The sequence below is a fragment of the Stegastes partitus genome, unplaced genomic scaffold (genome assembly GCF_000690725.1).
Source record: "Stegastes partitus isolate 25-593 unplaced genomic scaffold, Stegastes_partitus-1.0.2 Scaffold985, whole genome shotgun sequence".
Classification (NCBI taxonomy): domain Eukaryota; kingdom Metazoa; phylum Chordata; class Actinopteri; family Pomacentridae; genus Stegastes; species Stegastes partitus.
In genome coordinates this window covers 282,382-295,710 of record NW_007578716.1, presented here as the reverse complement: position 1 = coordinate 295,710, position 13,329 = coordinate 282,382, and the positions used below count along the sequence as shown (strand labels likewise).

Genomic DNA, 13,329 nt, shown 5'->3' with positions numbered 1-13,329 from the left:
GTATATTTCATACAGTGGCTCTCTTTTATTCCTTTTCAGCATTTATTTACGATCACTTTAATTCAGATTTTCTTGATTATCCATTAGATTGTTGTCTGGGCTCTGACTGGGCCGCTCCAGGACATTCACCTTGTTGTCTTTAAACCATTTTTCTGGAGCTTTGTCTGTTTGCTCCGGCTCATTGTCTTGCTGGAAAACAAATCTACTGCAAGGTCACGGTTCTCTTGCAGACTGCATCAGGTTGTCCTCCAGAATTTACTTATACTTTGCTGCATTCGTTTTACCCTCTACTTTTACAAGCCTCATGAAGCATCCCCACATTATGATGCTGCCACCACCATCCTTCACATCATGATGCTGCCATCACTGTGCTTCACATCATGATGCTGCCACCACCATGCTTCACATCATCATACTGCTGGATGGTGTTGGCGATGATGTGTAGTGTTTGGTGCCTGACAAACTTGCCAAAAAGTTCAATTTTAGTCAAATTAAACTAAAGAACCTCCTTCCAGTTGACTTCAGAGTTACCCACATGCCTTCTGGTGAGTTCTACTCAATATTTAATGTGACCTTTTTATTTCAATGGTGGCTTTCTTTTTGCCACTCTCCCATAAAGCTTTGACAGGTAAAGAACCAGCAGCATCTGTTGTATGTCTCTCCAATCTCAGCCACTCTAGCTTGTAACTCCTTTAGAGGAGTCATAGGTGTCTTGGTGGCCTTCCTCAGTTGCCTTTCTTGCACAGTCACCCAGTTTTTAAGGGTAGCCTGCTGTAGGCAGATGTACACATGCACCACACTCCTGAAGGATTTAACTTTACTCCAATGGACATTCAGTGAATTTTCTTGTCCCCTGATTTATGCTTTTCAACAAACCTTTGCTTCGAGTGTTCTTCTGTTTTCATGGTGTAGCTATAACCAGGACTACTGGTTCCCCAGTGACTGGACCTTCCAGATACAGGTGTCTTTATACTACAATCACTGAGACACATTCACTGCACTCATTTGATCTCCATTTCAACTGTGTGACTTCTAGCACCAGCGCTACAGTGGATGAATACTGATGTAATCACTTGTTTGACATTTTATTTTTTCAGTTAACTGGCATTGCTTTGTAATAATCTGTAGTCACTTTGAAATGAATCTCCTTTTGTTGTAAGTTATTGTCAGAAAAGTACAACTAAATTGACCAGGATTCTATGTTGTAAATAAATAAAATGTGAAAACCATCCAAGGAGGGGGTGAATACTTTTTATAGGCACCGTATGCATCACTAGGCACCTCCACAAGAGCGTCAAAAGATACGACTTAGAGATGCTGCATCATATCAGAAAAAGTTAAATTGGAGAAAGTAGGAAAAGATATGAAAAGCTAAAACACCACATAATGTTCCTACAATCACAGGAGATTTAGAGGCAGAGCCAAAAAAGCGAATAGACTTAAAATGCGACTCCACTAGAAGAGAATCAAACTCCATATTTCAGGAGCAAAGTAACTACAATCAACATTCATGCAGCCATCTGTGCAGCTCAAAACTCTCCTGTTATTAGAACAGAAAGGTACTAACAGCTCCCGAAATTACCAGGAACTGAGATTCAGATTCTCAGAGTCGTGTCAGAAAGTTAAAGACAGAAGGCAGAGTGTTATTGTAATAATGAGAAATATACCGCCGAGTCCTCCACAGTCTCATAAAGGTGTTGAGTCTGTCTGGGAGCAGGTTACTCGAGTGAAATCTTTAAACAAGTGTTGGGATTTCATATGTAGTATGTAAAGTATGAATGGGAAGCAAAGTATGGCTCCGAAAATGAGCTTTATATGGTGTGTGTTAGTGAAATGAAACACTTTGTATTCTGACAATTTAGCAGCCATTCCAGTACCTCAACTCCCAACAATTCTATACACAATAAAACAGATTATAAAATAAAAGAACTGATGGCTTCATCTCAAACACAATATGTCCTGAGACTCTGCTGGCAAACTGGGACACCATAGACATCATTACAAAACAGAGAAATGAAAGAAGATATGTCAACATTTCAATGTCTTCAAAAACTCTTACAATCAAAATATAACACCTTAACTATTTTAAATTCAAACAGTGTTTTCAAAACCATTCTGACCATGGGAGCCACATTGGCCTACTTATTCATTCACATATTTGTGTGTAAATAAAAAGCTACCAGGAGCTTTTATTGGGAATTACTTATAAGAAGGTGGGCTAAAATGTTAACTTAGTTCCACCAAGCTATCTGAGATCATATTTAATGGAAGTTGTATTGATGCAATTTAGAAATTTGACTTCTTTTCAAAGAGCCTTTCTTTTTTTTTTTCATCAAAATGACTCAGAGCAGTGTCCCACTTTCACAGTACGCAACAGGCAAAAATGAGCCTGTGACTAAATCTGCATTTTTTAAAAGGTCAAAAAGAGAATAGAATTAATTCAAAGTAATTTTGACACATAATTACATCCAATTACAAAATAAATTGGAATCAAGCGGTGAATATTTGTTTTTAGGATTTCATGAGCCTAACAGTTTAGTCATTTTAATTACCGCGGTGACTCTGGGATCAAAGGTGACTGTACAAGATGTCATACTCACTTCAAGACTTTACACCAGAAATGGCTCAGAGTTTAGGCATAGAGTGGAACATTACATTTCCAGAGTATCTGAACAGAACGTATCAGATATGGAAAAAGAAAAAAACAAAACGTGTTGTCTGGTCGAGTATGTGCAGCATCGCAGGATCTGCAACCTGACAAATACACAAGTTGACAAAATGTCCTCATTGTGCTGATAGAAATCCAGTCACGGTTCCTTCAATTGTATTTGGTGTGGCAGACGAGTTGTACATGAACAGACTGTCTCGAAGAAATGGACTCATTATTTAACTGCTAAAAGCTGAATTCATGTTGTTGTTGTTGTTGTGCACAGACACCACAGACTGGACCTTACGTTCTGCATCCTGCATCAGATTTATTCAACTAAAACCATTTTTGCAAAGGTTAGAGAAAGATGGCGGTTCTGGTTAAATCCTGGTGTGGATCCTTCATGTCTGGAGGAGACATTCGCTGGAGTTGATTGTCAGAGTAAAAATGCTCAACAGCAGCTCTGAGGATGACCTCGGCTCGTCTACAAGCCTCCTGTCAGCTCTGCAGAGAAGCTGAGGGTTTATCGCATGTGCTGCAGCTGGAGTCTGTTGCACTTTATTCTTCCTGAGCCGAAGCTGTCGAGGCCCCTGATTATTATGAACAACTGCAGGGAGAACAAATAATGCATCGAATATGATCTGACCTGTGCGTGCAAGTAGGAAGCGCACGCTGATAATTCAGCATCACAAGAAGCATCTAAATTATTCCTTTTGTTTTTCCTGCTGAGCCAAAAAAAATCTCCCAAACCTCGACCCCAAAACAGAGGAACAGATTCGGCTGTTACACCCCTGATTCTGAGTGTAGGTGGTTTGTAGTTAACGGGCAGAAACCTGCAGAGACTCTCCTCTAAGTGCTTCTTTAAACTCCCGAAAGCTTTTTAGTTTCACTCTAAATTCAAGACACGGGAGTCGAGCCTGAAGATGAAATCCCCCGTGCTTCTGCGCTCGAGTCCATCAATATGCCGAGGCAAGATGAGGCTTTTTTCGAAACGCACACACAAACACACAAACGCTGCAGCAGCTGGTAGCTCCTGAAAATCCAATGTGTTCCCTCGCGCCACCTTCCAATCAATAACTCCCAAGTGTCAGGTAGCTCGCGCCCACTCCACAACACTTCATGATAATCGATCTGCGGCCGCGGCGTCGGCTGTTCCTGCGCTCCCCCCGCAAATCGAAGTGATATTATTTTCATATTTGTCTCCTCCTCGTCTGTAAATACCATCAGTTATAAACTGCGGCAGGCTGACAGACACGCCGAGTCGTTTTTCTCTCCCCGCTGCAGAGATTCGCGTCGTCGTCACGGCCGCGTCTATGTTCAGATATCTTGTCTGGGTTTCAGCCGGAGTGACTCATAATGAGGCCGAAACAAGCGGCGAGCGCAGATGAAACGACGAGGAGGATCAGAGGATGCTGCTGCGACTTGAGAGTATTTAAGATGAAACATCACTAAAACTGTAAAACAGGACCACAAGAGCTAAAAGAAGATGTAAGAGGTCTGTGCATTACACACCGCCTCAGAGATTAGAGCTGCTCTTCAGTTTGCGGAGATCTTTCGGAGCATCCTATTTAATGCTCTTTAATCATGTCATTAATTTTGTACTTGCACATTACAACCAGGGCCGCAACTAACAACCGAGAAGAGCATATTCTGGATGATGTAGTGAATAAAATGTTCAAAAATAGTGAAAGAAAATCATTCACAGTTTCTCAGAGAAAGTCTAAATGTTTGATTTATCTCAAAGAAAAACTGAAACTCAAAGCTGAGAACCAATGTTTAGTAACTATTATTAAGGGTGATGCTATAAATGACATATAAACTCGGTCCTAAAGCAGCAGGAGGGACGCTCGTCCTTGAGGCTACACGCGTCACCGTGCTGCTGTTTCTCCAGAGTCCAGAAACTTTTCCTAAACATCCCAGTTCAGCTGCTGCAGCATCTGTCGCCGGCTCTGAAATGAAGCGTGTCGCCCACAGCGACACCGCGGGGACGTCGGCTTGTGCGATCTGCAGATCAGCAGCACAGATCAGTGATCGGAGACCAGCCGAGCGCTCGGCCGTCTGCTCGGAGACTCCGGAGGGAACCCAGTCACTTTAAATCCTATCTGATCTTTGTCTTGAAACCTCCAGCGTGGACGCCGTCCTTGTTCACGAGAGACGTGAAAATGGAGCGTGAAATGGAAAGATGGATTAGAGCAGCGTCAGCAGGAATGCAGGTGTTGTACCAGAGTGTTGCGTTTCACAGGGAGCCGAGAACCCTCACCTGTAGCCACGAGCTCTGGGTAGAGACCGAAAGAACAAGATACAAGTGGACAGAATGAGTTTCCTCTGTAGCTCCAATGTCCAGAGAGTTGATGCTCTGTCTTGAGGATCCAGCCGAGGAGGTTTGGGATTTTCCAAGCCTGTCCAACTGGGAGGAGACCCCGAGGTAGACTCAGGACTCTCTAGAAGAATTATATATATCTCATCTGGCCCAGGAACATCTCAGGATCCCCCATGAGGAAGTGGAAAACACCACTGACTACAATATATATAATTTCAGCATCAACACTGTGATGTGAAGTGAGGAAACTAAACTCAAACGCATCAAGCTACAGCTTTTGTTGCTGCTTAACAGAAAAAGAAAACTCACACGGTTCTCGTTTCCAATGACTGACCTACAAGAGAAGTCTGTCTGATAGAACACCGTTTACTACAAATGTCAAGGATTTTGTTGATCTGACCAGTAGAATGAGCAACAACCAGGAGAAAGACACTGAGAAGGAAGACAAGGTGGCAAAAATAAATCAATCACACAAATGTCTCAACTACAAACGGATGGTTTTGGTGTGAAAGTGTCTCACTGATTGCAATCAGCGCCACAAAGCCCTGCGAGTTGAAACCATATCTGAGTGTCATCCAAAGATAAAAAACTATTTTGGATGTCTTTGTCAGAGTCACATTGTGTGACAAAGGTTCCACAGAGTTAGTGAACTTTTTACCTGGAAAGACACAACACCGATTTACACAGTTACAACAGAGGGTTGTGAAAACATGATCCGGTCACTTGAGAAGTTCATCCATCCATCCATTATCTATACACCACTTAATCCTCACTGGGGTCGCAGGGGGGCTGGAGTCTATCCCAGCTGACTCAGGGTGAAGGCAGGGGACACCCTGGACAGGTCACCAGTCTATCACAGGGCTACACTTAGAGACAGACAACCAAGCACACTCACATCTACGGACAATTTAGAATCACCAATTAACCTCAACATGTTTTTGGACTGTGTGGGAGGAAGCTGGAGAACCCGGAGAGAACCCACACTGCACGGGGAGAGCATGCAAACACTCCTCATTGGGACGCGAACCAGGGATCTTCTTGTTGTGAGGTGACGGTGCTAACCACTGCGCCACCTTGCAGCCCCACTTGATAGGTGGCTTGTAATATTTTTTTCTCAAGTTGTCATCACAGAGCTGCAAGTTGAAACTGAGCTGTCAAAGTGGAAAATTATGCAGCTACAGTAAACTTCTGTTAGAGCTGGATGATGGAGGGCTACTTAAGTCTATCTGTCCAATTTATTAATGAGGACTAACAACTGAAAAGTCAATGTTTTGGGCGTTTTTCCTCATAACCATACAGTGAGAACACGACAGCAGGCCTCAAGGCCTCAAGTTTGTATTACGAATAATGAAGATGATGAAGGCTGCACATGTTACATTTAGTCAGAAGTTTGTTTCATATTGCAGAAAAACAAAATATTCAGATGTCAGTTTGTTTTTTTCCCCCCCTCATATCACAACTCTGAAAAAGATGGAGGGCCTAATGGATGTCTTGTTTACTTGGTCAAACAGAGTCAACAACCTGCTTTAAATAGCAAACCACCTATTAGCAGCACAGTGACAGATTTTCTCCATGAGTGGATGTGACTCCACTGAGTTTATACGCAGCTTTTATGTAATTAAACTAACCGGAGTGCACAAATTTTGAGGCAGAAAGTAAATAAGAGGTGACATTCGGTACCCGGTGCAGCATGTATGGTGCAAACAGGTGGAAGTTTCACTCCGATGAGGCAGTGCAAATGCAGTTCTTGGTCATTTGTTGGTTTTGCATCAAGATCAACGGTTTGCTTCTGCTGCAAATAAAATACAACCTGCAGCAAAGGATTTCTTTTTTTACAAACTCTTGTCGGTTGTCCAAACGGAAATCTGGAGATCCCAAAGTTTCCAAACTCGAGATACAGCGACTTGTGATGCATAATTTTTAGAGGAAAGTCTGAAAAATCACAATATTTTCAGTTCATTTTCAAGCCAACATGGTGAAAAAGGTCTGATTTTAGGGTCTCGGAGGAGAAGACGTGATGCTTTTTGAAGATTTTGGGGGTTTTGGTTGAACAACACAACATATCTGAAGATGTGAGCTTCAGTTTAGCTACATTTTTTGTAGTTTTATATGATAGCAAGTCAAAATATAATCAACAGATTTAACGATAATGAAAAGACGCACAAGACATCTTGAGTCAACTGATGAGGCGTAAAACTTGGCTCACAGACGTGTTTGAATCACAGCAGTCTATCAGTTACAGAAGATGTCTTATATTTCCATTTGTATTCCTTTTTATTGTATTTTCTTTAATCCTACGCCTTTAGCTAAATAAGTGCAGGTCTAAAGGAAAAAAAAAACAAACAGCATTCGTGGCGTTTTCCGTCCACGTCGCTGCCACCAGGACAAACTGCAGGATGTTTACTGCACGCAGAGAACAAACAGAGTTTGATTGGGACTCAACAAAGTTTTACCAAAAGAGATTTATGCCACCAAAGTGCACACAGTACATTCCCACTGACATCCATTTTAACATTTGTTCCCATTATGTTTCCCCATCCATCGTTTTTGGCTGCGAGCGTGAAAGGCATCATGGATTTACATCTCTCAGATATACGACCCTTCAGCCGCCGCGGCAGATATACGAGCCGAGCCGTCAGAGCTTTATTAGCTGTCGGATTGATGATGGTTGAGAGGAAGGAGGGAGGGAGGAAAAAAGAACAAGAGGCAGAGAAAGAGACAGAAAAAGGAAATGACACCTACTTGAAACCCGGCGCCATGTTGGCACAACTCCCGGTCCGAAGCCAGATGCAGTACGGGTCACGAGAGGCCAGGCAGGCTCTGGAGGGACACAGGAGGGTTATCGTTTATTCAGTTTTATCTGCTTCACCTCATGGATCAGAAGTCCTCAAATAAAACTTCATCTGCTTCATGTGACCATGACTGTCCTCATTATCTTTCCCAAATCGACTTTGGTTCTCTGTTAGCTCGGTCAACACTGAGGTGGCCTCGTGCAGATATTTCCACCTAGAAGTGCCGTAAAATGATCATATTGCAGTTTGTTCACCTTTTCTAATGGAATGCATGAAATATAAAGGTGTCGGTATCGAATGCAGTACTTTAAAAGGTCACAAATACAATTGCACAACATAATATCAGAGCTGTTGTAGGTTAAAACAGCATTTTTAGCATTTTATGGAGCTGGACGAAGGAGGTAATATTCTGATTTATAGAGAAGGGAGAGAAAGATGATGTCTGCGTAGGATAAAGATGTAAAATAGAAATGTCACAGCGTCCTGTTACAAGAACAAATGTGATGTTTTTGTGTGTTATTTCTCATAAATGTGTAATATTTAATAAATAAATAAAATGAGCACGATAATCTCAAGAGTGTCACTTTTTTGTTGTAAATTGACCCTTTTCATCTCAGGCAATATCCTTTGCTTTTTTTTTTATAAATGTGTGCATTTTTGATGAAACTTCAGTATCAGAGAAAATATCTGGAAATTTACTGCTTTATTGGCAAAGAATATCTGATTTTTTTCATTGTAATTTTTTATTTTTTTGCCTTTATCGCAGGAAATATTTGAGTATCTCTCTTGTAATTTTTGTTTTTCTTGAAATTTTCCCACTTTAATCCCAGAGGATCTCTCTCTCTCTCTCTTTTTTTTTTTAATTTGTAAGTTTTTTTTCTCAAAAATTTATAGTTTTAATTTTGAAAATATTACTTTTTTTTTCTTGCAACTTTGTGATTTTTGTCTTGTAAAATCATCACTAAAACCTCGAATAATATCTAAGTTCTTTGTCGTAGATTTGTTAGTTTTTCTAAATATTTTGATCCAAAAAATGTTTTACTTATAAATTTAACAGTTTTACTGGAGGTTTGTGAGTACTTCTCCTAAATGTTCCACACTAAACTCCACGTTTCTTTCTTGTGAATAATGATATATTATTTTCAGGGGTAAGCTGATTTATATTTACACATTTTAATTTTCTTTTATTATAAATTTGTATTTTTTTTCTTAGTTTTTTCAAATGTACCACCTTAATCTAGTAGAAAATCGGATTTTTGTTTGTTTTTTAAATCATGAATCAGTCAGGTTTATTGATGAAAAAAAACAAAAAAAAACATTACAAAAAATAGTCCCTTTAGTTGTTCAAAAGCATCATTGTTGTATAAAATTCAGTCATCCAGTTTCATTGAAAGAACTTTGATGTGAATTTTTGTCATATTGTCTGCGCCTCTGAGTTGTTTTTGTTGTTTTAATTTAGTGAACAGACACAGAGTTTGCTGACCTTCATCCTCCACATGTGCAAAGCAAAATGAGCAACCGACAGGAGAGAAACACTGAAAAGAAAGACTTGGTTACAAGTGGAAACATTTCAGCTGCAGAAAGGATGATGTTGCACGTATCATGGCCACACAACACAACACAACTTATGACTTTGACCATTTAAATCAGCGTCACAAAGCTCCGTATGACGAATGCACAGCCTGATCTGAATGACATCCAAAGTAAAAAGCTATTTCAGAAGCCTTTTCCAGTGTTACACCATACGAAAAAGATTCCAAAAAGCCCTTTTTTAAGCTTTTCTGAAACTATTTTTAATTTTCAAATCAGATAAACTCGCCAGCAGAATGAGCCCAAACATTCTGGAATAATTACCTCTTTCCAAACAGTCGTATATATTGCAGTTTTATCCCGTATTGTGCTGCTCCTCCTCAAACAGCCCTCTGCAAACACGCAGACGCATTCATAGACAGAGAGCTGTCGGCTGTGAGATTAAGTGGACATCCATAATCTGACATCTGCACTGTTTACATACACCGAGCTGTCACACAAACCCGGTTTATCTCTCCCAGTGTAAACACACAAGACACGCGCACCTGCACACCTGTCGGCTCGGCTGTCCTCAGGTAGCTGCCGCAGATGGAAGGAAACCTGCAGCGACGGAAACAATGGCCGCCGCCTCGGACCGACACACTCATCCATTACCGGCTCGGTTCTATTCACACTCTGCCAGTCACACAATTCACATGATGCCAGACACACAGTTCACACTCAGGCCAGCCAAAACCGCTGTGTGTGTGTCTGTGTGTGTGTGTAGTTGGGTTGTCTCACAGTCACACTGTGAACAGTCAACAAGCAAAGTCTCCGTATTGTAAATCACCAGGTCCGGGTTAAGGTACGTCTACAGGGATTTAATGCAGGTCAGTGAGGAGCAGCAGTTTTCAGATTTAGATTTAGGTGTTTATTAGTGACTTTTAAAATTACAATAACAGTCCTGGGGATGCGTTTTGGCAACAAGGGCTTGACCTTTATCGATTAATGAAACAGAACAGGTTGCGGAGTCAAGTCCGAGTTTCCAAACACAAGTCAAGTTAACCGTCTGAACCCCAGCAAGAAAAGACTTGTTGTTTTTACAAAATTGTCCGCAATTGCACCATTTATCAGCCAGAAACTGTAAAACAGGGAGATTTGGCAGGTTTTGAACCATGACGTGCTGTTTAGTCGGAAAAATGAGCTTAAAATCATCATGTTTCATTAAAATCACTTTATTCTAGATGTTGAATTTAAAATTTTGCCAAAAATAAACAGTTTGTTTTAACCAGATTATGTGAAAAACAAAAAATATTCTGCTCTGCCCAGAGAGAAGCTATCGGTGACTCAGCTGTGACCAGCAGTTAAGAGATGAAAATGAGACAAGTGTGGAAACAGACTAATAATGTAAGTAGTTAAACATCTATAGTATGTAGATAAGGAGGCTGTTTTTCATAGCTGATATCGAGTCGTTTCAATGCATGTGTTGCTTCTCAAGTCGTGCTGAATGAAAGTCAACGTACACAACAGTCAAGTCCAAGTTCTCACTGACACATCGAGGAAATCTCTCGAGTTTTTTGAGAATAAGACTATAAAAGCAAGTCTAAGCCAGCTCTGAAGACACTCGGACCAATCTTGGCCACATGTTGAGTCAATGAGGAATCCAAGCGACGTCTTAAGTTCTTGATGGCAAGTCTGAAGTTAAATCTGTGTCACAGAAAGTCTATAAGAGCAAGTCAGCTCTCAAGGCACAGAGTCCAAATGATGTCTCGTGTCATGTTAGGAGCCCAAGTCATGTCTGAATCTACTAACATGAGGTACACAAGTCTTTCAGGTCTCTAATATGGCATGAGTTGAATATTTTTTCCTTTCAAAACTGTTGATAGAGGTTGTTTTTCATTATTGAGACCAAGTCATTTCAATATTTGCTTTGCTTGTCAAGTCTTTTAGGAGTCTGGCTGAATGTAAGTCAATGTACAGAGCACTCAAGTCCAAGTCAGCTCTCAAGTCCTTGGTGACACATCTTGGACATCTCTGTCTAGAAGTCTAGAAGAGCAATGCAGTTCTGAAGTGATGACCCTCATCACTTCAGGAAAGTCTTTGAAGACTAGAGGTCCAAGTCAGGCCTGAATCTGCTCAAGGGAAGTACACAAGTCTTTTAGGGTCCCTGAATGCTGAAAATCAAAATAACATCTGGTGTGACTCGAACATTTTCCTTTCAATATTACCAATAGTTGCTGTTTTTTGCAATTGAGAACAAGTCATTTCAATATTTGCTTTTCCACTCAAATCTTTGGGGAGTCAGTCCGAGTGCAAGTCAACACAGACAACAGCCAAGTCCGATTCCTGCCTGAAGCCTTCATTCGAGCCCGTTCTTACAGCTCTGCTCCCGGTTTAGGATGGACGTGGCGACATGTCTTCCCAGTCGAACATCTTTGTCAATGTCTTCGCGTGATGTGCACACAGCTGGTGGAATCCTCCCTGTACTGCCGCAGCTGTGTTACCACATCACTCTGGCTGGCATTCATTCATCCTACTCAGTAATTAAAATGAGCCTGATTAGCGACCGTGTGTGTGTGTGTGCGCGGACGCCTCTCGAGTGATGAATGTGCTCTAATTTGGGCAGTGAGCTCAGTCTAATGACGTCTATAAATACGCTTCTTTTTTGTTCATATTTAACTATTCAGCCTCGGCACCCACATTTCCCCGGGTACACACTCGCTCCTACAATATTGATTATGTTGCCAAATTAAGCTCCATATTTTAATGTTTAAAAAGATTCCCTCCCCCCACCCGTTTCTAGTTTTTGGATGCTTTCCAGAATTAACAAAATTGGGGTGTTTAGTCGGAATTCAGGAAATTCAAGCTGGAAATAGCTTCTGTATCTGAATGTGCCGAGAATATCTGGGTGATTGCAGGAAGAATTTGGAATAAAAAGGAGTGATTTTAATTATGAAAGGTCTGTGTTCTTACTTTTTGCAGGCTCCGTGTTGGGTGCAGCGGCTGAGCGGCACTCGGATCACGCAGCTGCTGAAGGCGACGAACAAGGCGTGATGGTCCTTATCCAGCTCCAAACCCAGAACCCTCCTGTCCTCCTGGCCCTGAACGTTACACCTGGACAGAAAACAGAACATTACCACATGGACATAAGATGACAAAGTGGCAGCAGTGGGACAAGGGACGACAGGAGTCCTACTTGGACGGGTTGTAGACGTCGATGTCCTCCAGCAGCTTGGATCCGAAGCTGTCGTTTGGATGCGTGCTCGCCAAAACCTTCAGGACTCGTCCGTCGTCCGAGCCCAGGAACATCACCGTCCGGTCCTTGTAGGGCCCGGCCGAGACGTCCACCACGATCTGGGTCAACTTGGACCTGGGAGGAGGTGGGGAAAGTTATATACTTGCATGCAAATTGTGAATATTTATCTTTGCCGGGGGAATTTGGAAGAGAAATTTCAACCCAGCCTCAAAGACAAGTACAATAATCACCTAAGCTAATGGCGCCAATCATTTAAATCCCCACTTCTCTCAGGAAAAATGTTCTCCAAGTGGAAAAGTACAAGTGAAATGAATTCATTATCGGTTATAATGGTTCATTTTACAGTACCGACAGCCACAGATGTGTAAAAATGCTGTAAATGAGGCGCAAAGACGACCAGGTTTCCCACGTTGGAACTGTGCAGCTGCAGCCGTCAATTTCTGAAACTTCCTGAGTATCAATCAGTCACAGCATAGAAAGTTTCTCTCTTTTTCTTACTGTCCCTTTTTCTATGCATGTAAACCAGAGAAACATTATGACTGTAGCAGAGAAAAGACTGTCTTTATCCTGAGCTTTTGGCTTTTAGGGTAATTTCAGTCCTTTTACTCGCTCTTATCTTAGACATAAAAAGGACTAGCCATAGATGCTGTGTCTTGTTTACTTCAGAACAATCTTTGCGATGCGATCTTCCATCATTTGTAGGATAATACTTGCAGATTTTTTCATATTACCATATATATCCAGGAAAAAATGCATTACAGAATGATGCTTTTACATACATCTCACCATAAAATGCTGATTGTAG

General features: G+C 41.4%; 1 protein-coding gene across 1 annotated transcript in view; it reads right to left on the bottom strand.

Annotated features, from left to right (window-relative positions):
* Nucleotides 1–13,329, bottom strand: part of LOC103366830 (semaphorin-6D-like) — a gene marked incomplete at its 3' end in the record, with an annotated part of 206,374 nt that overhangs the window by 17,783 nt on the left and 175,262 nt on the right. The window contains exons 16-18 of the mRNA XM_008294670.1: nucleotides 12,465–12,638; nucleotides 12,242–12,382; nucleotides 7,710–7,787 (exon numbers count right to left, since the gene is read on the bottom strand). Coding sequence (XP_008292892.1) covers nucleotides 7,710–7,787; nucleotides 12,242–12,382; nucleotides 12,465–12,638 — 393 coding nt within the window. The remainder of the gene's footprint in view (nucleotides 1–7,709; nucleotides 7,788–12,241; nucleotides 12,383–12,464; nucleotides 12,639–13,329) is intronic.